The 26,061-nt window shown below is 36.9% G+C and overlaps 2 protein-coding genes across 3 annotated transcripts; one reads left to right on the top strand and one right to left on the bottom strand.

Annotated features, from left to right (window-relative positions):
- Positions 1–1,623: 1,623 nt before the first annotated feature.
- On the bottom strand, positions 1,624–4,172 carry LOC112188031. Its single transcript, XM_024327047.2, has 2 exons — positions 4,054–4,172; positions 1,624–3,337 (listed from the first exon to the last, which is right to left on the bottom strand). The coding sequence occupies exon 2, from the start codon at positions 3,333–3,335 to the stop codon at positions 2,292–2,294; it is 1,044 nt and encodes a 347-aa protein (XP_024182815.1). The 5' UTR covers positions 3,336–3,337; positions 4,054–4,172; the 3' UTR covers positions 1,624–2,291.
- Positions 4,173–12,376: 8,204 nt separating this feature from the next.
- On the top strand, positions 12,377–16,360 carry LOC112187098 (trifunctional UDP-glucose 4,6-dehydratase/UDP-4-keto-6-deoxy-D-glucose 3,5-epimerase/UDP-4-keto-L-rhamnose-reductase RHM1). 2 transcript variants are annotated; one of them, XM_024325744.2, is made up of 3 exons: positions 12,377–12,556; positions 13,856–15,443; positions 15,528–16,360. In XM_024325744.2, exons 2-3 carry the CDS (start codon positions 13,869–13,871, stop codon positions 15,990–15,992), a joined length of 2,040 nt encoding a protein of 679 aa, XP_024181512.1. In that variant the 5' UTR covers positions 12,377–12,556; positions 13,856–13,868; the 3' UTR covers positions 15,993–16,360. The 2 variants fall into 2 exon arrangements, with proteins under 2 accessions (XP_024181512.1, XP_024181513.1); XM_024325745.2 differs by lacking the exon at positions 12,377–12,556 and adding an exon at positions 12,663–13,319.
- The last annotated feature ends 9,701 nt before the right edge of the window (positions 16,361–26,061 follow it).

Genomic DNA, 26,061 nt, shown 5'->3' with positions numbered 1-26,061 from the left:
ATCAAACCCAAATTCAACAAAACCAAAAAATGGCCAAAATTCCATGATCAGATTCGACCTCAATCACAATCACAATTGCTCAAAACTGCAAAAAAATATCAAAAACAAACTAAAACCCTTTCGATCAATAGACCCATCTATCATTGATCGAAACAACAAGGAATTCCTAACAATTCAAACCCAAATTGCATCACAACATACAAACAGAAAACCAAAATTCAGCTGAGTCTTGAATCACTCACCTCCAGCATAAAAATTTTCTTCTGGGCTAGAACTAAATCAATCAATCAATCAATCTACAATTTTCACCATTTCTCGGCAATTGGATTAAAGCTTTGGATAGTGAACCCAAACCCAAAGAGTGTTGATTCGCCGACGACGGCGATGGTGATTGAGCGCGATTCCGAGCATCTTCGGAAGATGTGGTGGCTGGCCTTGACTTGTCGCAGGCCAAGTTCAATGAACGAACGAACCCAATTGGATTCGTTATAATCCGATTCCCCAAATACATGGCTTCCCACTTCTCTCTCTCCATTGTCTTTCTTTTCACCCTCCTCACCGCAACTACCTCGTCGGACATTGCCGCAACCTACCCCACCCGCCGACCCCAGAGAATGTGACCTCCGTCGTCGCCTCCCTCGGCTCTCCTCGCTCCACCTCAACTTCTCCGACCCTAATTTACTGCAGTCTAGCTCCGGTGCCATCCCGGCAAGCCATCACAGTCAAATTCTACGTCATAGTCACCGGCTTCGCAATGAGGGAGATGTAATGGGCGTAATGGGGTTTGGGGCTGTTGTTTGGGTTAGAATAGAGTGAGGGTCACTTTGGGAAATTGGCTTTCATGTGGGTCCCATTTTGCTGAGTTAGAAATGCCATATCAGCAGGTTAACGGCTAAATTTGACAGAATGATGACGGATGGACCTACTAAACGAGAAATATTAGTGTGAGGGAGTTTTTGACGAAATTGAAAGTCGACGAACTGAATCGATGTTGGACTCAAACCACATGATCCTAAACAATATTTAGCCCTTAAAATAACATTTTTTACTTCCTAATTTTCGGTATCTATATTTTTAAGAAAAGAGGTCTTGTATAAAGAAATCAAAGTTGACTAAAATTCATGATAAGATAGGGTCGTGAGATTACTTGAAGCCCCCATCACTCCTGGCAATGTACATAAATATATATATACTGGAAATTCTATTACGATGTCACACCATTTTCATTCGAGTAAGAAAAACATGTAAAAGATGCCGCACTATACGACTCAACTTACACTTTTGATTAAGATTTAAATCCAACCTTCCACCATCTAGCTCTGATCGACCCAAAAATACACCAAGTACAAAGCCATTACCAAACAATGACCACGGTATACACTGTACAACAAACGATATAGCCCATCCTAAAAAAGAGCAGCCCAAGCAAGGGGTCAATAGCCCCGACTTGAGGCTAAAAAGATTACGGAAAAAGACCTCGTCTAAGGCCAGAGCTCCAAGATGCCTGAAGGCAGGGATAAGAAGAAAACCTAGCTTCAGGTGTTGGAAGGTGAAAGGAGAGAACAACTCTGTTAGCTTTTATAAACAAAATTGTGAAGGATCAAGTAATGAAGCTAGTCTCAGGGCTGAAATATGCTTCATATTACTTTCAGATGAATATACAACAAACAGAATGAATAATTTTAAGTGGGATGCAATTAAATGCTCAGTCACAAGTATCCAAACACGATATAGAAGTGTAGAATAAGTATTTAGTTTTGATGTCATTACTTTTCCACTGGTCATATGTTTGAGATACGAGGACAAGACGTCAGGTATGAAGCTGCCATATTCATTATGATTCAGCACAGGCTTACCATAAGCTGAAAAATACTATGTTGGCATTCTAACAAAGCAAAAGACCAAGATCATATTGAACAGGAAACCACTTTTTTACATCTTTCTTCCTTCCACAACATGTAAAGAGAGGAGAAAAATTCATTTGCACATGATATTGTTCTTCTTTCCAAGGACAGTCAAATTTACCTAAACCAGATGTATATACATGGCATAGTCTTCAGTATGTGACCTTTCAAGCTTGATGAGCTACATCAGCTGCTGCAAGACACCATTTTCTTCAAGCCAGAATTCATTGCTAATTGATCCAATAGAAAACTTAAATGAGTTGTTGTTTCAAGTCCCTTCCCACCTTGAACGAAGAGTTAGAAATAAGTCGTACAAGTCATTTACTGCAGATTCTGGCCAATCCACAAAACTGGTCAAGGCAGAGGACAAGAAAATTTGACAATCAGTCACCTCATATGAGATTCAAACCATTTGACGATCCTGTCAGAGTGTAAGCTTGTCATTTCATGGACCGCGAATGCAAGATTTAACTCCTCCTGAATGTAATGGGCTAGCTGCTTGTCTGGAAAAATGATATTACTCTTTCTCACAGCCTCTTTCCAATGTGTTCTGCGGCCATCATTCTTCATATATCCATTCTCATCAATAAACCCCTCATGGCGGAAGAGATCAAAGAGCTTAGCAGAAACAGACTGATCAAGACCTGGGATTCTATTGGCTAAGAGATGTGGTGACAAGGGAAACTCCATGCACTCAATCTCTTCAACATCAACACCATTATTTTTCAAAACTTCCATATACTCAGCTATCTTTTTCTGCCTAAATAGATCTTTAGGCATGTGCACAAATAGGGTAGGCGGATAGTTCTCCTTTATATCTATATGATCAAACATCCCTTCAGCAATCATAAGTGTAATACTACTGAACTTCAACTCAGTGGCAAGCACGGAGACAAAGTATCCCCCAGAAGAGGCACCCAAAGCCACAAGAGGAAGTTTTTCAAGCTTGTTTCTCTTAACCCACCATGTTATAATATCCTTAACAATAACTATTTCCTTCCCGAAAGTCCAGCATCTCTCTTTACTTGATATGGTAAGAACAGCAAACTTTCGAGCAAGAGCGTGAAGAGCAATTAGTCTTTCTTCTGGCAAACCAACGCAGTTTGGGCAGGTAGAGGACTTGTCCCAAAAGTTAGCAGCTCTACCATCACAACCATGAGCCAGAAAGAGGACTGCTTTAGGTGAATCTGGTATTTGCCATATTACATCTGTTCCATTCCGGAAATCTACGGTCGGAGATAGTTGCACCAATGACTCAAAGCTATTCCACTTTTCCATCCGAAGTCCCAGTACTGAACTTGGCTTTTGATCAGTGTTGTGAAACAACATTATGAAAACAAGAGTAACTAATGTCACAGACACAACCAGAAATGCAACGAAACGGTTCTGAGGCCCATTATATGCCTTCGATTTGTTTCCACGATTCCACATTACTGAACACCAAAGTGAAAATATCAAACATCTTTCGATTAGTTCTCTCTAAAGTACAGAAATTTGACAATGTGCAAAGTGAAACTGCAGTTGTACAATATATGTTGAACATGAACCAAGTGTGTTTCAAAAAGGTTTTCCACATCCCACATTCAGTTGCTCAGAATACTAGGTCCAAAAGTTCCAGTTCTGTTACCTTAAAACCTTAAATTTACATCTCCATTATCAGATAATACAAAAATTGCAACCAGCTGACCCAAACTCAATGGCATAGCATCAAAAAAATATAAAATATAAAAATGGAGAACATACATTTAACCACAGATAAACGTCCACTGATACAAGCCATTAAAATGTAAATTTTTAAGTAAATCAAATTGTTACTGATACAAAATTTACGCTTCTAATTCCAGAATCCCGGTCTCAACTGAATAAAAATAGATAAGAGGAAATTTTACATTTTCAACATAATCTACTAAACACTTAGCTAAACGTGTACCGTTGATGTATAAAGATTCAAACTTTAATAAAAAAACATGAGCCCTTTAACCAAATGGAGGGGATAACAGGGATCATTAATTTGATTCGAACCCAGAAATCCAAAACAGCTTAGTTCTATGTTTAATTTGATTTCCTCTGTTTTCTTTCTCAGAAATTCAAAATCCAAACAATTTATGAAGGAATTATCAAATTCAGAATAGGAAGAGCTAAAACTTACTTGTAATAGCTTTAGATCCAGTTCTGGAACGAAGCTTTCAGATTTCTGAGCTCTCAGAACTTGCTGTGGCCTTTTCAGTTGTAGCGTAGAAGTACGCGCCGTTGAGTTTTTCTATTGTTTCTTGGAAAAAGAAAAAATTGAAAATTTAAATAAAATAACCGTCCGATTTGCATAACTGTTTTTCTTTTCTCTGTGTTGAGTTGAATTATCAATTTGAGTTACTATTTTTAATTTTTTATCGATACATTAAGTAAAAAATTTTGAGTGTATCGATATATTAAGTAAATTATATCCGATATGCAGGTAGACTGACTCCATGCATTAGTAAACTAATTTACTTGATCTCGAATTAGTCTAAATTTATATTGAGTTAATCTACCTCTATATCAAGCTAGTATGCTTGATGTATGGATACATTAATTTACTCATTATAAGCGAATCATTTCACTTCGTTGCATAAACTGAAATACTGAATGTTTTTTTTTTTTTATAAACAAATACTGAATGTTATGAAATTGTAAAGAATGAATGACACAGCCAATTTTGAGCATCTCATCATCTCATGTTTATTTAGCCTAACCTCTTGAATACAAAACAATAATCGTGATAGGTTCAAATCATGCTTGTGATGTTATCCATTATATTTCAAAATTTGATGAATCTTTTGGTATCAAAAGATGCTTGACTTTATTATATGATGATAAGAAAACAATATATCTCTCAAGTCGAGAGCCTCTTGTTTACGACTTACTACTAGTTTTTATAACATCCCACTAGGTTCTAAAATTTGTGACCCTAAATTAGTGTTTCCGATGCTCCCTCTTTCACCCTCATACCAACCCTTATGGGGTACACATTTCTTCGTCAAGTGTGCAGTGGTGGATCCACATAGAGCCCAGCTTGGGCACTTGCCTAGACTTGATTTTTTATTTTACATTGATTTGGTGTAGGCAAGGGATGTGAAAATGGCAAAAATAGGGCAAAACAAGGTGAATTGGGGAAGAAAATGAAAGAAATTAAGCAAAATCAAGACAAAAAAGGCCAAAACCAAGGCAAAATCATCACAATTTCCTCCAAAATCTGCAGCTTCTCTCTAATTTTCCTCCATTCCCCTCCTGCCATTGACTTGCCTTAACTGAAAAAAAAAATTCTGGATCCGCCCCTGCAAGTGTGGACTCTGAAGAATAACCTTATTAGTAATACAGAAAAAGAAAATTGATTATCACAATCAAAAGCACTCCCAATGTGGAAGAATAGAAGATATAGAACGCAAGCATCACATCAAAAGAGACATTAAGTTCAAAAATTATTTGTTGATGTGTTTTCAAGAGCATTATAAATAGGTCATCTGTTCCAGTAGCTGTACAAGGTATTGTGAGTATACACTTGGGATGTGGTGTCTTAGAATATTAACACATTTCAAAACAGGATTTAATTTGTAAATTAGTTAATTATTTTTATAATACAAAGTCATGTCACTTTTTTTTTTTTTGCATATGTACCACGTAATTTCACAAACTATTAGCTCTATCACAGTATAAAAGGCTGTATACTTTCAATATAATGTATATATCATGAAATTTATGTCAAAGTATATAGATAGGTGGACTATTTATGATTTTCTTTTGCAAATTCAACAAAGCAGGATCAGTTCATCACCACCTTTTTCCTAGACAACTATCTTGAATGTGCATCAAGAAAGTGTTCTTTTGCTCTTTTCGATCGGATCGATCATTTTGTGTCAACATATTATTGGTGAATCAAAAGGCTATATATTCGTCCTCCATCTTTTTCTTGTTGTGGATTTATGTGATATCATGTACGTGAATGAGTACTATGGGGTCTTCTCTTGATGTCGAGCCTTTCAGGCTCTAATCCCCCCTCCCCCCCCCCCCCTGATCCTCACCAACTCATTTGCTTCAACATATTTACTTTTAGGGACCGGTGGACCTTACTCTGTTTGGTCTATTTATGTTTCTCTTTAAGTTTATGATGAAATCAGGAGCAAATTGAGCATCGATCACATATAATAATTACAGAAAATGAATCATGTGGACCTGGGTCTTTTTTGCCGTTTAATTCCTTTCTTTCTCTCCAGCCAAAAGAAAATGACAGCATTCATGAGCAGCACAAAGACATCCCTGCATATTCCATGTGATCGACTCGAACCAGTCATTATATGAATCACACAAGAAAAATGCAACCCAGTTGATGCAGGAGGATCTTGATTGATTTAATCAGCGAAAGGAAATGCACAGCATATAATAGATGCTCTTGTTAGGTGTGTTAATGGCTTCGATGTGTAGAGAACGTGCAGTACTAGATTGGTACCCAACAGAAAATAAGGTTGAACGTGAAAGAGTACTCCCCCAAATTCCCATTTCTTTAAAGTCTAGCAACTACTAGAGGAAACAGTTTGTCCTAAAAAGGAATAATTAATAGTTTGTGTTATTTGCATATGACGCATAATCATCTTTGGTATCGCAAGTAACATACACGTCCCAATTTTAGTTCTTCCTAGTAAGCTACACTCCCGCTTTACTACTCAAAAATACCCTCTGTCAAAAGAGAAAAAAAAAATATTTCTTCCTACGTTTTGATAAGGCCTTGTTTAAGATCCCAATGGAATCTGGTTAGTTTCATGTACAAATACTAATTAAACTAAAGACATGCTTATACATAAGTTAATATCATTTAAATTCTTTGGGATTAACAAAAGTAGTGAGGAATGATAAAACAAAAAAACAAAAATACTTGAGATCCCAAATAATTATACCAAATATCAATACAAAATGATGTGGCAGGTGTCATATCATCAAACTATTTTTAACATGTATTCTTATATTTTATTTTTATTCTTTAAAATGGAAAGATCAATAATTAAAAGTTATTGTTGTTTAATTAGAAAAAATTGTATATGATAAACAACAACAAAATGAATGAAGAACCTAAACCAACCCCTTAAATCATAGAGACTTTCACACGCAACTGTAGGAGAAGGCGATCAACCAAAACAGAGTAAATAGAATACAAAGTTGTGTATGGCTTAATTCATTAGTTCATTGGTAATTGAATAATGATCTATTATACACTGTTAGTGGTGGTGGATTTCATCCTGCTGGAAATAGAGATATGTAGTGATGGAGTAAATGAGAAATGATGATTTTCAATTGATGGCAAGATCCATCTCTACTGGGTTTTAAATGAATTTCAAATGAATTTAATATGAAGTCTGATATTGTTAGAGGGAGAAATAAATAGTTGTACTATTATATATACAGTCTTCTAGATTTGATGTAATTTCTTTGCACTATTCTTTAGATTTCTTTGCTCTTTTGATTTTGCAGATATGGTTGTTTTGTTTGAGGAAGGGCGGTAGCAGATTTAGTTGTTTGATGAACCACGTTCTTCTTTTTTGCTGATTAATTAGTTTTTTAGATAAAATCAATTAAATTTGCTGTAAATTATTAAATTGAATGTCATGACAAGTAAGACGCAAATTCAAACGCCATGTCATTTGGTATTGTTTTTTAGTGTCTATAGCACTGCTCAAAAAAAAAATTAATAGAATTATACGAGTCAGGAATTCAATCTCATCCAATATAAGTATGTAACAAAAAAAAAATATTTACCACATTTGACTTTAATGACATTTGTAAACATCAGTACATCACCACCATCATTTATAAAATTAATATACAACATAGTAACCAATCTCCAACCTAATTTTCTTCCCAACAAGAACTGTGGAGCATTCCAATTAATCCCTTAAATATCATCATCATGCTTTCGATAGTATCTAGAAGCTAGTGAAACAATTTCAAGATTCCACCTAACCTAATTCCTGACCGGCACATTATTTTTCTTACAATTTAATTTGAGTCTTTCTAAATGTACCCAGCAAATATCTAAATACACCCAACATTCTAAATATTATTCTATATTTCCCATTTTATCCTGATTTAAACAAACCCAGCAAACACAACACAACAGCCAAAGTCAGATCAGCTTGAGTAGCTGAAAATGTTCAAGACAATGCTGGAGCGCCTGATAACAGTCTTATAAACTTCCAAACCTAACATATCACCTGGTTTGAAGGAGAAGTTGGGTTACAGATTATCAAATAGCTTAATGAATAGTTGCTAATGGATTAGAATTTGGGGTAGAAGATGAGGTTAGCTGTGTGGAGTTGATGGTAGAACCATATCCTGAAGACTCACTTTGACCTCCAGTAGTGTCACCACTACACGACATCGAGAGTGATTGTCACGCCCCTGATTTTTCACACATGAAAATCGATATATATAACCCCATAATTATATATGCGTGAACGTCCAGACATCAATACGAAATACCTGAAATCTTTTTCCCTTAAACTTACACACATATTGATGCCCTGAACCCTCAAACTTAATATACACTCGCTCCAAAGAGTTATATATTACACAAGCTTACGAATTAAATTGTCAACAACAAGATAAACGTAAAGGCTACTCAGAGTAACTATACAACGGAAGTCCTTATCAATAGTAAAGTCATAAAAGACATGGCTTCCTACCGTAAAGCTGCCAAAGGCGCTACCTCAGCTTCAACGCGATTATCCTAACCTGCAGGATTAACCCCTACACCGTTGGAATGGTGCACCGGGTTGCCACACAACAAACCCGGTAAGCTTTTGCAAGCCCGTATGAGTAACTCAAACCACACATGCTCAACTCACGCCAAAAACGAGGAAAACCTTTCAACTCGCGAATAAGGAAAACATACCATGCTTCCAAAAACAATACCCTTTTCCCAAAAGAAACAACGAAAGTCACACCGTGACAAAATCATATAAATCGTTAACCTAACAATTCAAATATGATAAATCGATCCAACCTGGACAAAACAGCAAATAGGTCCAACCTGGACAAAACAACAAATCGGTCCAACCTGGACAAAACAGCAAATAGGTCCAACCTGGACAAAATAACAAATCGGTCCAACCTGGACAAAACAGCAAATAGGTCCAACCTGGACAAAATAACAAATCGGTCCAACCTGGACAAAACATCACACAAATAAATCATACCCATTGTTAACCTAACAAGTAGAATATGATAAATCGATCCAACCTGGATAAAACAACAAATCGGTCCAACCTGGACAAAACATGTACCCAGAAATCTTAAGTAACCTACTTAGATCCCTAAAGTACGATGGCAGACAGACTAGAGCTCTAACTGAATCGTAACCTGTCACCCGGCCAAGGTTCAATCTTACGATATAATATTGCCATGAGGATGCAACCTGCAACCCCGGATCCTTAGGCCAACCTGACCCTCAGATCAAAACGTCAAATCAAATCAAAAGGAGAAATCACAACCTGTGACTCTCAAATCCTCAGACCACCGGTTGTCGGATCAAAACATTAAATCAACCAAAAAGGAGATATCACAACCTGTGACTCTCAAATCCTCAGACCACCGGTCGTCGGATCAAAACATTAAATCAACCCAAAAGGAGATATCACAACCTGTGACTCTCAAATCCTCAAACACTTTTCAAAACAATAGAAATACCATTTCCCACCAATTGTTTTCCAAAAGCCCCAACCCAAAACAATAAAAAGCATCGTTCATGCATATTGTTTCACAAATCCACAACTAATACATGAATACGTATGTATATATATACATCCCATAATATATATATGTACATACATAGTCACCTACTCAGAAATGTCACTAATACCAACTATAGTTTGCAGTTAACTAAATAACTCTCAAAACAATAGGGTTAACCCGTTCGTGATATGAACTTCGTGAGATTACTCACCTCGAACTCCTGCTGCGCCTTCAATACAGAACCGAACCAAAACAATCACCAACAACTCGTCCAAATACTTCGTCAAGTACCTAATCACATATGGTTCCAACTTAGTAACGATTCACATTTGATTTAAGTTCGAAACCCCTGTTTTTGAACTAAAATCCCCAAAGTTGTGCCAATCGAGGCAGAACCACATCCGAGACCTCCCAAGGCCTTCGGAATACGTCCACGATCGATGTGACCAAACCACAAGTCGATCGGACGCTCGTATCTTCACGGATCAAATAAATTCACCGATATGAAACGGCAAAAATCAAAACAAATCCATACGAACTCCAAAATTTGCATATTATATATCGAAACGCTCGTATCGACAAGTAGAAGACATATAATACCATAAACAGTTCCTTAAGTGGCCGGAACACCGCCAGAACGCCACCACAGACGGTGGTGCACCGCCGCCGGCCAAAAACTCAAAATCTCACAAAACTCCCAACATCAAAAAGCTTCATCTAAGCATGCTTGTGAACTTTCATAACTGGATCGAAGTCAGAAAACAAGCTTAAGGGATCGAAAACTACCTCACAAGCCGTGAACAGTAATCCAATCCGAGTTGATCAAATTTTCACGTGAATCGATCCAAACAACCACCAAGGATCGATCGGCGATGCAGTTCTGAGCTCAACCAAGAAAACTGGAAGCCTTGCCGACGTCGGAATATGGATTTCCGGCCGGGTCCGATTTCCTCAATCTGAGTCGACTTGCAGCGCCGTCGTGGATGAGAATCGTCGATAGAGAGCACCAGAGGGACGACCAGACGGCGGAGGCGATCCTGTCTGGCCAAGTTTCACGGCCGGAGACCGCCGCAGTCGGCCGGAAAAGTCGGGTCGGAACGCCGGGTTCGGGTCGGGTCAGTCGAAGAATTTCGACTCTGAGGGAGCGGACGAGAGAGAAGAGAGAGAGGGAATGGTTTCCGGAAATGGAAATAAGGAAAAATGAAATAAAAATCTGATTTTCCCTTTATATACCAAAACGGAAACTTCTTTCGATAGCCATAACTTCCTCATACGAACTCCGATTTATGCATTCCGCATATCCACGAACTCGTATCGACGCGCTCTACAACTTTCGTGAAGGAAATTTTCGGAGAATCCCAACGCATCAAAAGTCAACCTTGAACCCCCCCTAAAGTCATACTTTTCAATAATTAATTCGTCCGAAACACTTGCGCTCCGTCCAACAACCATAAATTAGATTCCGGAAATTCCTCGGAAAATAATTACGAATTTCCGAGGCATCACAGTGATAATGGAAGAGCAAAGGCCATTGGCATCGCCAGTGGGAGATTGGGCAATGGAACTTCGAAGTTAAGCACTTGGATTGCTTGTTGTATCAAAGGCGTACAGTTGTAATCTGGATGAGCACACCATAGCCCAACCATCATTAAGCACTCTATTTGCTTCTTATCAAAATCCCCGCACAATTTTGGGTCTGCTGCTTCGATAATTTTCCCTTCTCCATAGAGCTCCCAAACCCACTCCCCCAAATTGATGTGCTTTTCTTCATACCTCGAATCAATGGGTTTTCTCCCGCAAGCTATTTCCAAAGCAACAACTCCAAAACTAAAGACATTTGATTCCTTGCTAGCCTTTTCCGTTGTAACATATTCCATAGCCATGTAGCCCATGGTTCCGGCCACAGTTGTTGTTTTCGATAGCTTTCCGTGGTCTACAAGTTTGGCTAACCCAAAATCTCCAAGTTTCGTGTAACAATTGCAATCCTTGAACTTGCAAAGTTCAATGCCAACAATTCAGCAGAACAATATGATGAGCTTGCAGCAAAATTCTATATCTTCTTTATCTCGGTGGAAGCCATTTTCAGTTTAAGGGCAATAGGAACCGCCTTGATCTCAGTTATTTCTTTTGTTCCGGATTGTCGTCGGTAAACAATAACAACCGTTACACTTGTGGGTTTGTATATGCTCGGTGTATTATAATGAGGGCAAAATTGAAAAATTAGGGACAATTTTTTAGCTGCTGGGTCTATTTAGAAATTTGCTGGGTTCAAATAGAAACACCCTTTAGTTTCTTTTGAAAGAAATGTGAGATCATTTACTACTAATAAATTTATAACCGAAAATATTACATTTTTTCCACAGCTGCCCTACACGATACTTCACGTTAGGATTTTCTAATCACCTCATTACCGGCGGTTTTCCATTTTATTACCCCTAAATTCTAGCCAAGACATGTGGATTCAATATTTACCATGGTAGATTGTCACTCCCTATTGTAACAACTGCTTATGAAAATTACTAGTCCCATGATTAGATCTGTGTTCCCCTTAATCTAATCGCGTAAGGCAGGGGTGGTCACTTTCACACATTGAACAGAAACCCACAATTTGTACGCGGCCAAATCTGAGTGGTACAGCCGTCCAATCACTGCTAGCCCAAACCCCATCAAATATTCCCAAGCATTTTTATAAACCCAAATTCCAATTCTCTCTGATATTTATAAATATTTATAAATACCCAACTCGAATCACCTTCCCTCCTCACACTCGAATCCCTTCTTTTCTAGTCTCCTCCTCTTCTTCTTCATTGTCCTAAAATTTTTACCACCATAAAAACCAAAAAGGCTGCAACCAATTTGGGCACCAAGATCCACTCCCCACCCAGAACTTGTAACTGGTAAAGTTTCTGTCTTTCTGTGATTTTTGGAGTTTAAAGTTGTGTAATTTCTTTGATCTCAGTTGTTGATCAAGGAATTGCTCCCTCATTGTAGACCCAGATCTCCTGCTCACCCATTAAAGCTTTTAGTTTTATGGTCAATGTGGGTTTTGCTGCTAATGCATAATGGTTTTACTTCTGTGCAAAGTTTGAACCTTTTGTCAATTTTTGGGTAGAGGGAGTAAGATCTGGGTCCGTTCTGTGCTGCATTTTTCATAGATCCGGTAGATTTGGGTGCTTTGCATTTTGGGTTCTTGTTGTTTTTGAAAATTTGGAAGTTGAAGAAAATGTGAACTGTTTGGTTTCCATGTGAAAATGGAGTCAGGACAAGCAATGTGAAAGGAGTAAAAACTGGTCTGGCTGTATTTTCATAAAGTTGCGTATTGCGTAATCTCTGCCGTTATCTTAATTAATTAGGTGGTCTGTCAATTTTCGCTTTTTATCATGATTAGATATCTCTTTTACAGCTTCTTCTGTGTCACATTGTACATGAAGACATGAATAATTGAATATCAGGTGGGATAGATTTTGTTTCTTCAAATTCGATAATTCTGATTTAGCTAAACTCTTTAGATTAAAGTTTAGATTGACATTTACAAAGAAACCAGCTTTACTCATCTCGTGGGAATATGTCTTTTTAGCTTTGATTAGAAAATGAAATGTCTTGATAAAGGTCTCCTAAATCTTTACCATTGGTTACAACGCTTGAAACTCCTAGTAAGAGGTTTGTTAATCCAATGAATTTTTGTTTTTTATTTTGAATTTCAGTTCTTTCTGTTGACCGTGTGTATGGTTTAATCATTTAATGAGTTACATATCACCTATTAGTTACATTTTAGTTCCTTCTAAATCTTAACCATTAGTTACAACTTACAACGGATTAAACTCTGGGTAAGAGGTTTATTATTTTTTCCATGAATTTCAGTTTTTTATTTATTTATTTTGAATTTCAGTTCCTTCTGTTTATTATTTCTATTGTTTGATGATTTAATGAGCTACATATTACCTACTACTTATATGTCAGTTCCCTAAATTTTATCTATTAGTTAGAAACTTGGAATGCATGAAACTCATAGTAACAGGTTTACTTTTCCGATGAATTTCTGTTTTTTATTTTACTTCAGTTCCTTTGTGTTGATCATTTGTATCGTTTAATCCAATTATGAGGTACATATTTCCTTTATCCTGCATATTTACCATTCTTCCTTGTAGTTGAAATTTGGAGACTCATTGTTAAAATTTATATGCTGGATTCTGCAGAGCTCTTTCAGATATGGGCACCGCCTATAAACCGAAGAACATCCTCATTACTGGAGCTGCTGGCTTCATCGCATCCCATGTTTGCAATCGGCTTATCAGGAACTACCCTGAATACAAGATTGTCGTCCTTGACAAGCTTGATTACTGTTCAAATTTGAAGAACCTTCATCCTTCAAGGTCATCCCCAAACTTCAAATTTATCAAGGGAGACATTGGAAGCGCTGACCTTGTCAACTTCATCCTTCTCACCGAGTCCATTGATACAATAATGCACTTCGCTGCCCAGACCCATGTTGACAACTCATTTGGTAACAGCTTTGAGTTCACTAAAAACAACATATATGGCACGCATGTTCTTCTAGAAGCATGCAAAGTCACTGGCCAAATCAAAAGGTTCATCCATGTTAGCACAGATGAAGTTTATGGGGAGACAGATGAGGATGCTGTGGTGGGAAATCATGAGGCTTCTCAGCTTCTTCCCACAAACCCCTACTCTGCGACTAAAGCTGGAGCAGAGATGCTTGTTATGGCATATGGACGTTCATATGGGCTGCCTGTGATAACTACCAGGGGAAACAATGTTTATGGCCCCAATCAGTTCCCTGAAAAGATGATTCCAAAGTTCATGCTCTTGGCTATGAAAGGGAAGACTCTTCCCATTCACGGTGATGGATCAAATGTCAGGAGTTATCTCTATTGTGAGGATGTAGCCGAGGCATTTGAGGTCATTCTCCATAAGGGTGAGGTAGGCCATGTCTACAACATTGGGACAAAGAAAGAGAGGAGGGTAGTTGATGTCGCTAGGGAAATTTGCCAACTGTTCTCGTTGAACCCAGATACATATATTAACTTTGTTGAGAATAGACCTTTTAATGATCAGAGGTATTTTCTGGATGACCAAAAGCTTAAAAACTTGGGATGGTCTGAAAGTACTTCATGGGACGAAGGTTTGAGGAAGACAATGGAATGGTACGTCAAGAATCCTCATTGGTGGGGAGATGTTTCTGGAGCACTGCTCCCTCATCCAAGAATGCTCATGGTTCCTGGAATTGAAAGAAACTTTGATGGGCCTGATACAAGCAATTCCGATTCCCCTGTGCCAGCAACTGATTCTAGTCAAAGCCAAGTGGTTGTTCCAGCTCCTAGGGGCATTCCATCTACTCAGAAGCCATCTCTGAAGTTCCTGATTTATGGGAGCACAGGGTGGATTGGAGGCCTTCTTGGGAAGATTTGTGAGAAACAAGGGATATCGTTTGAGTATGGACGAGGGCGGCTCCAGGAACGTTCTCAGCTCTTGGCTGATATTCAGAGAGTTAAGCCAACCCATGTTTTCAATGCTGCTGGAGTGACTGGCAGACCCAATGTGGATTGGTGTGAATCTCATAAACCAGAAACAATTCGGACCAATGTTGTGGGTACATTGACCTTGGCTGATGTCTGCAGAGAGCACAACCTCCTAATGATGAATTATGCTACTGGTTGTATCTTCGAGTACGATGCAGCTCATCCATCAAGATCAGGAATTGGGTTCAAGGAGGAAGATACACCAAATTTCACTGGTTCATTTTACTCCAAAACCAAAGCCATGGTATGTGTCTATCTATTGTTATCTTTTGAGAAGGTTTCAGCATAGCTGCCAACTAATATCTGACTTTCCATTTTTTTGTTGCAGGTGGAAGAGCTTTTGAAAGAATATGACAATGTCTGCACTCTTAGAGTTCGAATGCCTATATCATCTGATCTCAGCAATCCACGCAACTTCATCACAAAGATCTCCAAGTACAACAAAGTGGTTGATATTCCAAACAGCATGACTATCTTGGATGAACTTCTACCGATTTCAGTTGAGATGGCCAAGAGGAACTTGAAGGGCATTTGGAACTTCACAAACCCTGGTGTTGTTAGTCACAATGAGATCCTGGAGATGTACAAGAAGTACATAGACCCCAGTTTCAAGTGGGTTAATTTTACATTGGAAGAACAAGCCAAGGTTATTGTGGCCCCAAGAAGTAACAATGAGATGGATGCATCCAAGTTGAAGAAAGAGTTCCCTGAACTATTGCCAATCAAGGAGTCGCTGATTAAATACGTCTTTGAGCCCAACAAGAAAACATTTGCTGGTGGAGCAGCAAATTAAGTGTTTGATGAACCTCTACACCTCATTACCATTTCATAATTATTTCATAATTTATGCATATCTTTATTCTTTTCCCTGGTTATTAGGGCATGAATTACTGCATGTTGTCATTTTAGTCACCGTCCTCGTGTCATTTTAGTCAGTTCCCTTGTGTCATCCTATTAGTGCAATTCATTTCTATGATATGATAACTAGGATAATTTCATGGGTTGGGAATATTGGTTTTAGTCTGGCTATTGTGAGATAAGGAGCTTTGAAATTGCTTCATATATCTAGAAGGTCACATCAAGTATTGTAATTTTTTATATGCAATAAAAAAAATCATGTAATTTTGGATATCTATTATACAAGTTGTTCTTTTTTCCCTACTCTTTGGCTGGCATATAATACAAGTCATCTTTTAATAACCATTGTGTTGTCTATGAGTTGTTTTGAGCCTTTCAGCGTGTTTTTCCTAACCAGATATTTGTTTCCTGGCTGTATTAAGAAATTAGAATGTGCTAATTTTTGTTTATGACAAAGGAACCGTCTAATGTTTGAATTTATGATTAGTTGGTTGATTCCTCCACTCTGACCTCTATATCGAAACAAATGACTATCGATCGAAACAAGTGTGTATATATAATTACTCATTAGAAAAAGAAAAAATTACTCTTTCAAACATTGTCCAATACGGCAATACATATGCTCTCTGCAATCAGTTCTTTTCCCCAAGTTTCTACATCTGCCATGAGTCGTTGTGATACTACTGCCACAAGAAGATTAGTCTCAGTCTAACTTAAAAAAAATAAAAAAGATCACCAGAAACAACATGGTCAAGCAAGACGAACGCTAATATCTCTCCGACTTTATATTGGTTGAAATCCCTTGTCGACTAATTCCTCACACTAAATTTGTTTTTCAGTGCAAGTGTGTGGATAAGTTGGTTATCTCTCATATAAGAGTTTCACTGCCGTTTTCTATGGCTCTAAAATCATAACGCAAATTGAATTAGTATTTCAGTCACTGTCCCACTGTCATCCTAGCTATGAGTTCAATTAATTTCAAAATGATAGCTAAGATTATTACGTACTACGCCTAGCTCTAGCGGTGTTCCTATTCACGAATAATGCTAATTAGACATGCTATTAGGTCAAATAATAATAATAAACAAATAAATAATACGGAATGAAAATTTCAGCTTATCAATCGTTGAGGAATTTATCCCGCCCCAGCTTTCATGGCTGCATCCATGGCTCCTCGACTAATTTTAAGGCATTTTGCTCAGTTCCCACAGACGGCGCCAACTGTTAGTGCTCAAAAATTTGGGAGGAAGATTACCCAACAAAAATCTCCCTCCTTCAATCTTCGAGAAGCCCTAGACACATCCATCTTGTAATCAATACGGACCTGCAGAAAATCCTAGGGTTCTAATTAAACATATTATTTACTGGTGCTTTTGATTCTTTATTTCCGAATTGTCATTTTGATCTGGGTATTTTAGTTGTAGCTATTCCTGAGATTCTGTGTTGTTAGTATTTGGGTTTTTTTTTTTTCTTCTTTCAATCCTTCGTTGTCATTTTTTATTTTATTTCTTTGGCAAATTTGTTGGATTCTGTAAGACTTCTTTAATTGGATAGGAACTCTTTTCTTAATGAGTTTTTCTATTGGAACTTCTAAATTTACTCACTTGACCTCTATGCTTTTTACACCTCTTATCAAATTTTCAAATACTAAATTTACTCACTAAACCTCACTAAAGTTCCTCAAATAACCTCACTCTTGTAATTTGCAAATAAATTATTATCTTTAAAATAAAAAATTTAGTCATTTCAATGATTTAATCACTTTATAAATCTTAACTAATATACATTTCTTAATCAAACTTGAGTTTCAAAAATTAATGTCTAATCAATAAGAAAATGCCATGAACTATTATGTTTTTTTTTCTCTCTATTTTAGCTGTGCAAACAAAAAAATGAAGAAATCATTTGTTTTTATTCTCAAAAGAAAAAAATCATTCATTTTTTAATGTTTTTTTTTTGTATTTTTTGTACCACATGATTAATTATTTAAATATTTTTATTTTTATTATTTTTTTGTTGTTGCAAATATAATGGATTGACTTATATTTAGGTCATAAATCATAAGAGGGTTTATTTTGTTTTCCCTCATCAATATGCGTTCAACATATATATCATACATTTTTATGTCACATGACCTTAATCATATTTTTAATTCTTATTAAATATATATGAATGCTTTAATGAGTATGTAGTGAAATTAGAAAATGAAAATAGAAAAGGAAAATAATAATGAATACAATCTAATATTATTGAATTGGAAAGTCTACATAAAATAAATATAATATTTTTTGGGTATAATTATTGTCCTTAATAGTCATTTTATAGTAGGTTATATATGTCATTTAATAATTCATAATAGAGTGAGGTCAAGTGAGCAAATTTGGAGGTCCCAATAGAAACTCTCTTTCTTAATTTCTTAAAATGTTTTTATTTTAATCATCTATCTATGTATTTCTTTCCTGTTTTTGTTTTGAGGTACCTATGTTTTGAATCTGCATATCTTTGTTTTTCTTTTTTGTAACAGGGTTTGGAACCCAGCCTAACTGGGAGGCTCAGCCCCACGCCCGGAATTATTATTAATAATAGATGGATAATTGTACAGCGAGGGGGACATATTACCTAAACCTCGAGTACTAGTACAACCATCCTCATAGAGAACATCCTGGATAATCACATGTGTCTCATCTAACCAATAATCATCTAAGTAATCAACACTAGCAACATGGGCCAATCTATGTGCCACACCATTTGCTTCACGATAAATAGAGTAGAGTGATGAAGAAGGAATTGAACGCAAATAAGCTTTACAATCCTCTACAATACATCCTACCTCAGATAAATCTTCTGTGTCTCTATCAAGTGCATCAATCACCATGGTACAGTCTGTTTCTTTTATTACTCTATATATGTTGCATCTTATTGAAGTTTGTAAATGCAATATCAGAAACTTTGGAAGAATGGAGCATCCGTTTCCTGTAGATGTATACTATCAGAGTGGGATGACATTCTCAGTTGTAGGGGTAAGTTTATTTGGATAAGAAATAAAGAATCAATAGCAGCACCAGAGGATTAATTAACTAAGACCCAAAAAACCTGTTCTTTTGAGTAAAACAAAATTATAAGAAAATCATTTGAAAACAAGAGAAAAGATGAAAGCCACAGATGCAAATATTAAACAAATATATATCCAAAAACCTTTTTTGTTTTTTTTTTTTGTTTTAGGTGAAAAGGTCAATCTCATTCAGCATTTCAGCAAGCAGTAAATACTGACTTGCCCAGAGGGCCGTTAGTAGAAGTCATTACATAGAGCACACAACCCTAACACACCCCTCACACGAGTACACTACTTAGCATACCCCTAGCACACCCACCTTTTTTGATTAAGCGCAAAAACAAGAAAACTAAGTAACCCCGAAATCAATAAACTACCTACGAGGCTACTTGTTACTTGTCGACCTTCTCCACTCAAATAAAGAAAAAGATAGGGCCATCATCATTTCGTAAAAAATGATAATAACCCAAAGCTAAAATAAAACACATAAACCTAAAAATGCTATGAACCCAATGTACTCCAGCCCACACAAACGGCCCAATGATGCGAAACCCTAGTCCAAAGCCCCCAAGCCCAATTGCAACTCTGGTGGCCTCCAAATCATTGCCACCGCTGTAGCCAGCAAGGCCTCCACCGACAATAACACCATAGCCACCACCATCCTTGTACTGTAAAATGCAAAATCGGAGCAGATCAAAGGAGAACCCAAACCCCATCCCCGGCGCTGTCACCCATGCATCAATTGACGTAGCCCCGTTGTCTTCCTCAGCACTAGGGTCACAAACACTGGCGACATCATGGATAGGGAAGCCTAGTCCAAAGCTTCCTTCCACAACACCGCTCCACAACTCCGATCTTGACCCGAAGGCACAAGATCTACCATCACCACCATCGGCGTTACCAAACCAGCCGCCGCGGAGAAGAGAAAGCGCCGCCCCCCTTCCAATTCCTAGATACAAGACCACCACCAACTAAAGTCGATCGCTGTCAAGAGTTCTCCCTTGCAAGAGTCGGGACGAGAAGGTGAGGAATAACTCCCACACTGCCATCGTCAATGAAACCAGAAGGGACGGGCTGCTCGCCCATGCTGGTCGGTGTTGCAAAACCGCCATGGGTTACCACGGCAAGAAACCCTAGAATAACCCAGAGGAGAGAAAACGACATCCTTTTTCCTCCACTTTGACTATCCCTAAAAATATTATAAATTTCCAAAAAACTTATTCTAGTCAGATGAAGTGGATGTTGCTATTTATGGATGAAACTAGAAGAAAAGGATAAAGCAGGCAGAGAAGAAAAAGATGCTACAAGAAATTAGAAAATGGATGAAACTGAACAATATTGGAAACAAAAAATCAAGAACCTTCACCAATGTGAAAATTAAAGATTGAAGCAATGGAAGATTGGTTTTCTGGAGGATTATCTTTAGGCAGTGAGCACAAGATGACCACAGAACCCAGAAGAAAAAAGCCAATGTGATGAAAGGTGAAAGCCCTCTGAGAAAGAAACACGATTGAATGAGAACCCATTCGTAAACTCATACCATACCAGAGACCATTCTGTGAAAAAAGATTGAAGCAATGGAAGATTGGTTTTCTTGAGGATTACCTTTAAATAGTGAGCACAAGATGGCCAGAGAACCCAGAAGAAAAAAGCCAATGTGATGAAAGGTGAAAGCCCTCTGAGGAAGATACGCAGTTGAATGAGAAGTATACAAGACTGCAGCAAATGTAAATGAAAATCAAAAAGAAAAAAAATGTAGGAGAACCCAAGCTTCAATCAAAAAATGGAATTCTTACCCAGAAATGATCTTTAACCCAGAACACAGAACACTACCCAGAAAGAAATTTTTAACCAGAAATGGAGAGTTTGATCGGGGAGAGAGAGAGAGAGAGAGTGGTTTGTAATCTTGATTGAGCGGGAGAGTTTGTTTCAACAGTATATATATATAAATTATAATAAAAAAGTTTATTTACAAGAATTAGGAAAAGAAAAGGGGTTAAAAAAAATCTAGGTTAAAATGTAAATTTACACAAGTCAACAAACTTACTGCCGGACAACCCCGTTTCGCACGGATAAGTGAAGTAAAATTGGGAATTTGGCACGTGTGGTGGATCTGAGTCATCTGACGGTTGAAAATCGTCGCTAGGTCGGGGATCGAAGGAACTACGGTAGTCCGATGGCTGTTTGGTGGAGGGTGTTTGGCTGCCATTTTAGGGTTTTGGGTGTTTGGTGAATGTAGTAGTGGACTATGCTTGAAGGATTGAACAATTGAACCGGACAGTCGTGGTTTGGCTGCCATGGCCGGAATTGAATTTTGGGAGTTAGGACTTGGAGGAATGGAATTGGAGATTCGAAGGAGGGAGACTAGCGAGTAAACGATTGAACTGGATAGTCGTGGTTTCGCTGCCATGGCCGGAATTGAATATGTGGACTCAGGTCTTCGAGGAATGGAATTGGGGATTAGAAACCGATGTCTACAACAACAACAAACATCACTTTTGAAACACAAATCGACGTATGATCGTTTTAATCATCATAATTTTGTATGTGAACTCTATTTAATTTTTCATATTTTCACACTTTATGCTTAATAAAATATATGCCGAATAATACATAAGTGAACATTTGTATTGATTTCTATTTTAGAAGTGATGTCTCATACACTTTTAGACATCAGTTCCCATAAACTACTGTTTGGTCTTGGTCATTTTTACTTGTATCTTGCCACATTATTTTCCTAGAAACGATGTCTGTATCTTTACCCGTCATCTGTTTTTTTTTAGGAATGATGTGTTCTTTCACACAGAACATCATTTTCATTTTAGTAAAACGATGTTCGCTGGGTTTATGTACATCGCTTAATTATTTTAACATAAACTGATGTGTTGTTTCATTGTAGACATCTCTTTAGTTTTTGAAAACCGATGTTCTCTGTTTAATGATACATCGATTTACGTTGTGGTAGGTGATTTGTACTTGGACAATAGATTACGTTTTGGAGTTTAAAAATCGATATACACTGGTTATGGATACATCGGTTGTGTGAGCATGTTTTGATATTTTGATAATCATAAAACATCATGTCCATTGCTGCCAACACACTTTTTACTACAACTGATTTACTAGATCTATTTGGCCTGGATTTAAACCTTTACTTGCATATATATGTTTGGTCGCAGTGGCGGAGCTAGAAGCTTAGGGTTATTGGGGCACAAAAATAAAATAATAATATCAAAACATAAAAAATCTTGAAAAATAACAAGAAATTTTTGATTGAGTTGAGAGTTGCAACTATACTTTTCTATTTTACAAGAGTTTTCCAAATCACTAAAAAATAACAACGAGTGATGGAAGTAGAACTTCATCCTAGATGACGAAGTTTAGAAACTGAAAAGAAAAAATTTAGAACTCAAGTTATATATCAAAATTTTAATGAAGATTCCGATACAAAAATTTGATATATAGAAATACGATTAATTTAAAATAAGAATATTGTTAAAATTATCTCAAGTTTATAATAGTCAGCAACATGAAAAAAATAGTACGCATTAATAATATTTTGTGCTGCAAGCAAGCTAGAATTAAACTTTAAACTTTGGAAAAAACGTAAACAAAAATGACTGTAGTTTGCCAGATTCGAACACTGGACCTATAATGTAACAATAACGTGGGAACTTTAAAGTTTGGAAAAAACGTAAACAAAAATTATTGTAGTTTGCCAGATTCGAACACTGGACCTATAATGTAACAATAACATGGGAGACCACTGCACTATAACCATAACAGATGGAACGTATTGCCATCACCATAAGCAATATCTTTCGCATAACCTAAGCAGAACACTATAATAATAAGAGCACAAAATGTGACAGCCATGAACAGTAGTATTGTAACAACAAGTAACTTTCTGTAGCTGATTACATGAATAAATCTAGTCAAACAAAGTGTCTCGTATAAATCTTTCAAGTCAGCAGCACAAACTGTACCTGAAAATGAAAGACGATTTTTAATCCTTATCGGTAACAGAAAGTAATGGGAACCTAAGACAAAGGTTCAAGAGACATTCCACAAGATAAATATAAACAGCTGCAGCACATATCTTACCCAGATTAACCAGCTGTAGCTTTCCAGAATGATCTACTGAGCTATCAGGGCTTTCTAGTGAGCTTGCCCAGCAGACCGCAAGTGGAATAGGATCTCGTTGTTTGTGGGATCAAGGCGCAGAGCTCTAGAAAATGAAAGCATGCTGGGCAAGAATCCCTACAAGAATGGAGCATATATCACTACACCATAAACTTCTATTAATAGCATTTGAAAAACGCTATAGTAGGATGCCATAGCGTTTTAGTAAACGCTACATCTGCCCAGGAAACAAATACACAGATAGATGATTAAAATAAAAACATTTTAAGAAATTAAGAAAAGAGTTCCTATCCAATTAAAGAAGTCTTACAGAATCCAACAAATTTGCCAAAGAAATAATTAAAAAATGACAACAAAGAATTGAAAGAAGAAAAAAGAAAAAAAAAACCCAAATAGTAACAACACAGAATCTCAGGAATAGCTACAACTAAAATACCCAGATCAAAATGACAATTCATGGAAATAAAGAATCAAAAGCACTAGAGGATCATTAACTAAAACCCAAAACCCTATTCTTTGAGTAATTGGTACAACTAAAATACCCAGATCAAAATGACAATTCATGGAAATAAAGAATCAAAAGCACCAGAGGATCATTAACTAAAACCCAAAACCCTATTCTTTGAGTCGCTGGACTTTAATGTTTTGAGAATTGTCATTGTAGTGGTTAACCCCTTCTTTCCTTCACATGACTCTTCGTCTGCTTTGACAGCGTTTGGTCGAGGAATCAGTTACTATCCAAACAACTCAAGACTACAGTATTTGTATCGGTTGGCTTTCCAGTGTTTGCCTGGGACGAGAAGAGCTGCACAGATGGGAGTCCATGGTTATAGAGGTAGGAGAGCCAGAAAGTATGATGGAATCGATTCTCCCGCGAACCTGGATGCTATGTGACATTACTATATATAATGTAGTTTCAAGCTTCTGCCGGAAAGTAATTGTGCTACACATTCCTGTTATCCATACTTTATGTTTCTATATACTGGAACACAAATTTTTTACAAGTGTTTATTTATAGGATTACTCAAAAGCAATGACATACCATGCTGCTAAGGCCTTGAAGTTGGACAGGGATAACAAGCATCTCCTAAATGGTTACCGCGAGTCTATCGTACGTTGGTACAAGGATTGTGTTGCATTTCACTCCTATGAATGGGCTTAAGATTTTTCATCTTGAAATCATGGCAAACCTGGATTATGTAGGTTCTGGAAGTCCTTAGTTCTACTAGTCAGTGGAGGTTGAAATGTGCTTGAAAGAGTAGTGTTCTTATATTTGCTGAATGCCTAACTAATTGCATCAGCATATACTGTTGTTCTTATATCTGCTGAATGCCTAACTAATTGCATCAGCACGTACTGCTGCTTGTCAAAAGAGTTTTTGGATCTAATGTATGTGTGTATATGCATTTAGTATGATATGAATATGAGTTTGAAAATATAAGGACAGAATATGATTTTCTGGAAAACGGGGATTGCAGTGCACTAATCAATCCTTACTGGGCAGCAGAAACCAAAATAACAAACTAAACACCAGATTTTGGTTACGCAGTGAAAACCTCAATTATGAGATTAAAAACACTGCGGGGCTCTTACTCTTGAGAACCCAAAATAAAGATCATCATATTGAAAAGGATATGTTATTTTACAAACTTTGAATAGCACTAGCTCGGCTATAAGATTCACACAAAATCTAATACAAAGTTTGTCTTCCTTCTAGAACTCCTTCACTTGAACGATCTTCAAATCTTGTTCTTCTTTCTTCACAGTCTCCCTACTGATCTTGAGAGAGTATTATGCATATGAAACTATGATCACAAACACTTATACATGGAATGGACCAAGTGTTTTGACTCTTTGTGAAGACACAAACTAAAAAAAACATGCAAGACACCTACACTTATTCTTGCGTTTCTCCACCCACTTTTTGCCGTGCATATTTCTGCAATATATATTCAACCAGCGACAACCACTCAAACAAACCAGAAACAACCCTAATTAGACTTCTATTAGGAAAGAGCTTTTATTCCAAGATATCCATAAAATCCTAAAAACCCTAGGGAATCAAATACACAATTTCATAAACAGAAAAGTATCTTTAAATAAAGAAAGTTAAACCTCAAAGATATTTTCCCGTTTTGTATGGAATGCCAACACACCAATTTAATCAAAACTTGTACCTACAGAGTTTCCTTGACCTAACTCACCTAAGTACCCTTCTTATAATGACTATCTTTTTACTAGTCAATGCTTAATTTTTTTTATAGTAGCACATAATATGTTTTTAACTCCTAGGATTTTTTACTTTCCTAGTTTCCTTAACTTTGATCCCATATTGCTCTGGCTTTTTTTTTTTTGAGAAGATATATTGCTTTGCTTGAGATGGTATTGATGTGTTGGATGATGACACAGTAGGATAAAAATATTCTTTTGGAAACATTGTCCACGGGGTCTTGATTATTTACTTTACACCTTTGGTTACGTAGCTGCATATGGTGATTTCATAATTCTAGTAAAACTATTTGACCATTAATAAAAATTAAAATTAAAATAAATAAAAAACCTAAATTGTTGGATTATGATGTCAAATGATCCCTCAGAGAAGTGTAAGCTTCATCCCCATCAACTAGAATAGTTGCATTTAGATAGTTTTGGCCTTGTTCGTTACTAAGACTAGAATTATAGCGAAACTTACCAATGCAACTACATTGTACTTCACATACATGAAGGAACCAATTGAAAAATGATGTCGATGATGAAAGTTTAGTTTCGTTTGTTTTCTCTACATTTTGAGCTTCCTGATCACACCAGG

The sequence above is a fragment of the Rosa chinensis genome, chromosome 2 (genome assembly GCF_002994745.2).
Source record: "Rosa chinensis cultivar Old Blush chromosome 2, RchiOBHm-V2, whole genome shotgun sequence".
Classification (NCBI taxonomy): Eukaryota; Viridiplantae; Streptophyta; class Magnoliopsida; order Rosales; family Rosaceae; genus Rosa; species Rosa chinensis.
The sequence above is the reverse complement of the archived record's forward strand: the minus strand, read 5'-3'. Positions and strand labels throughout refer to the sequence as shown.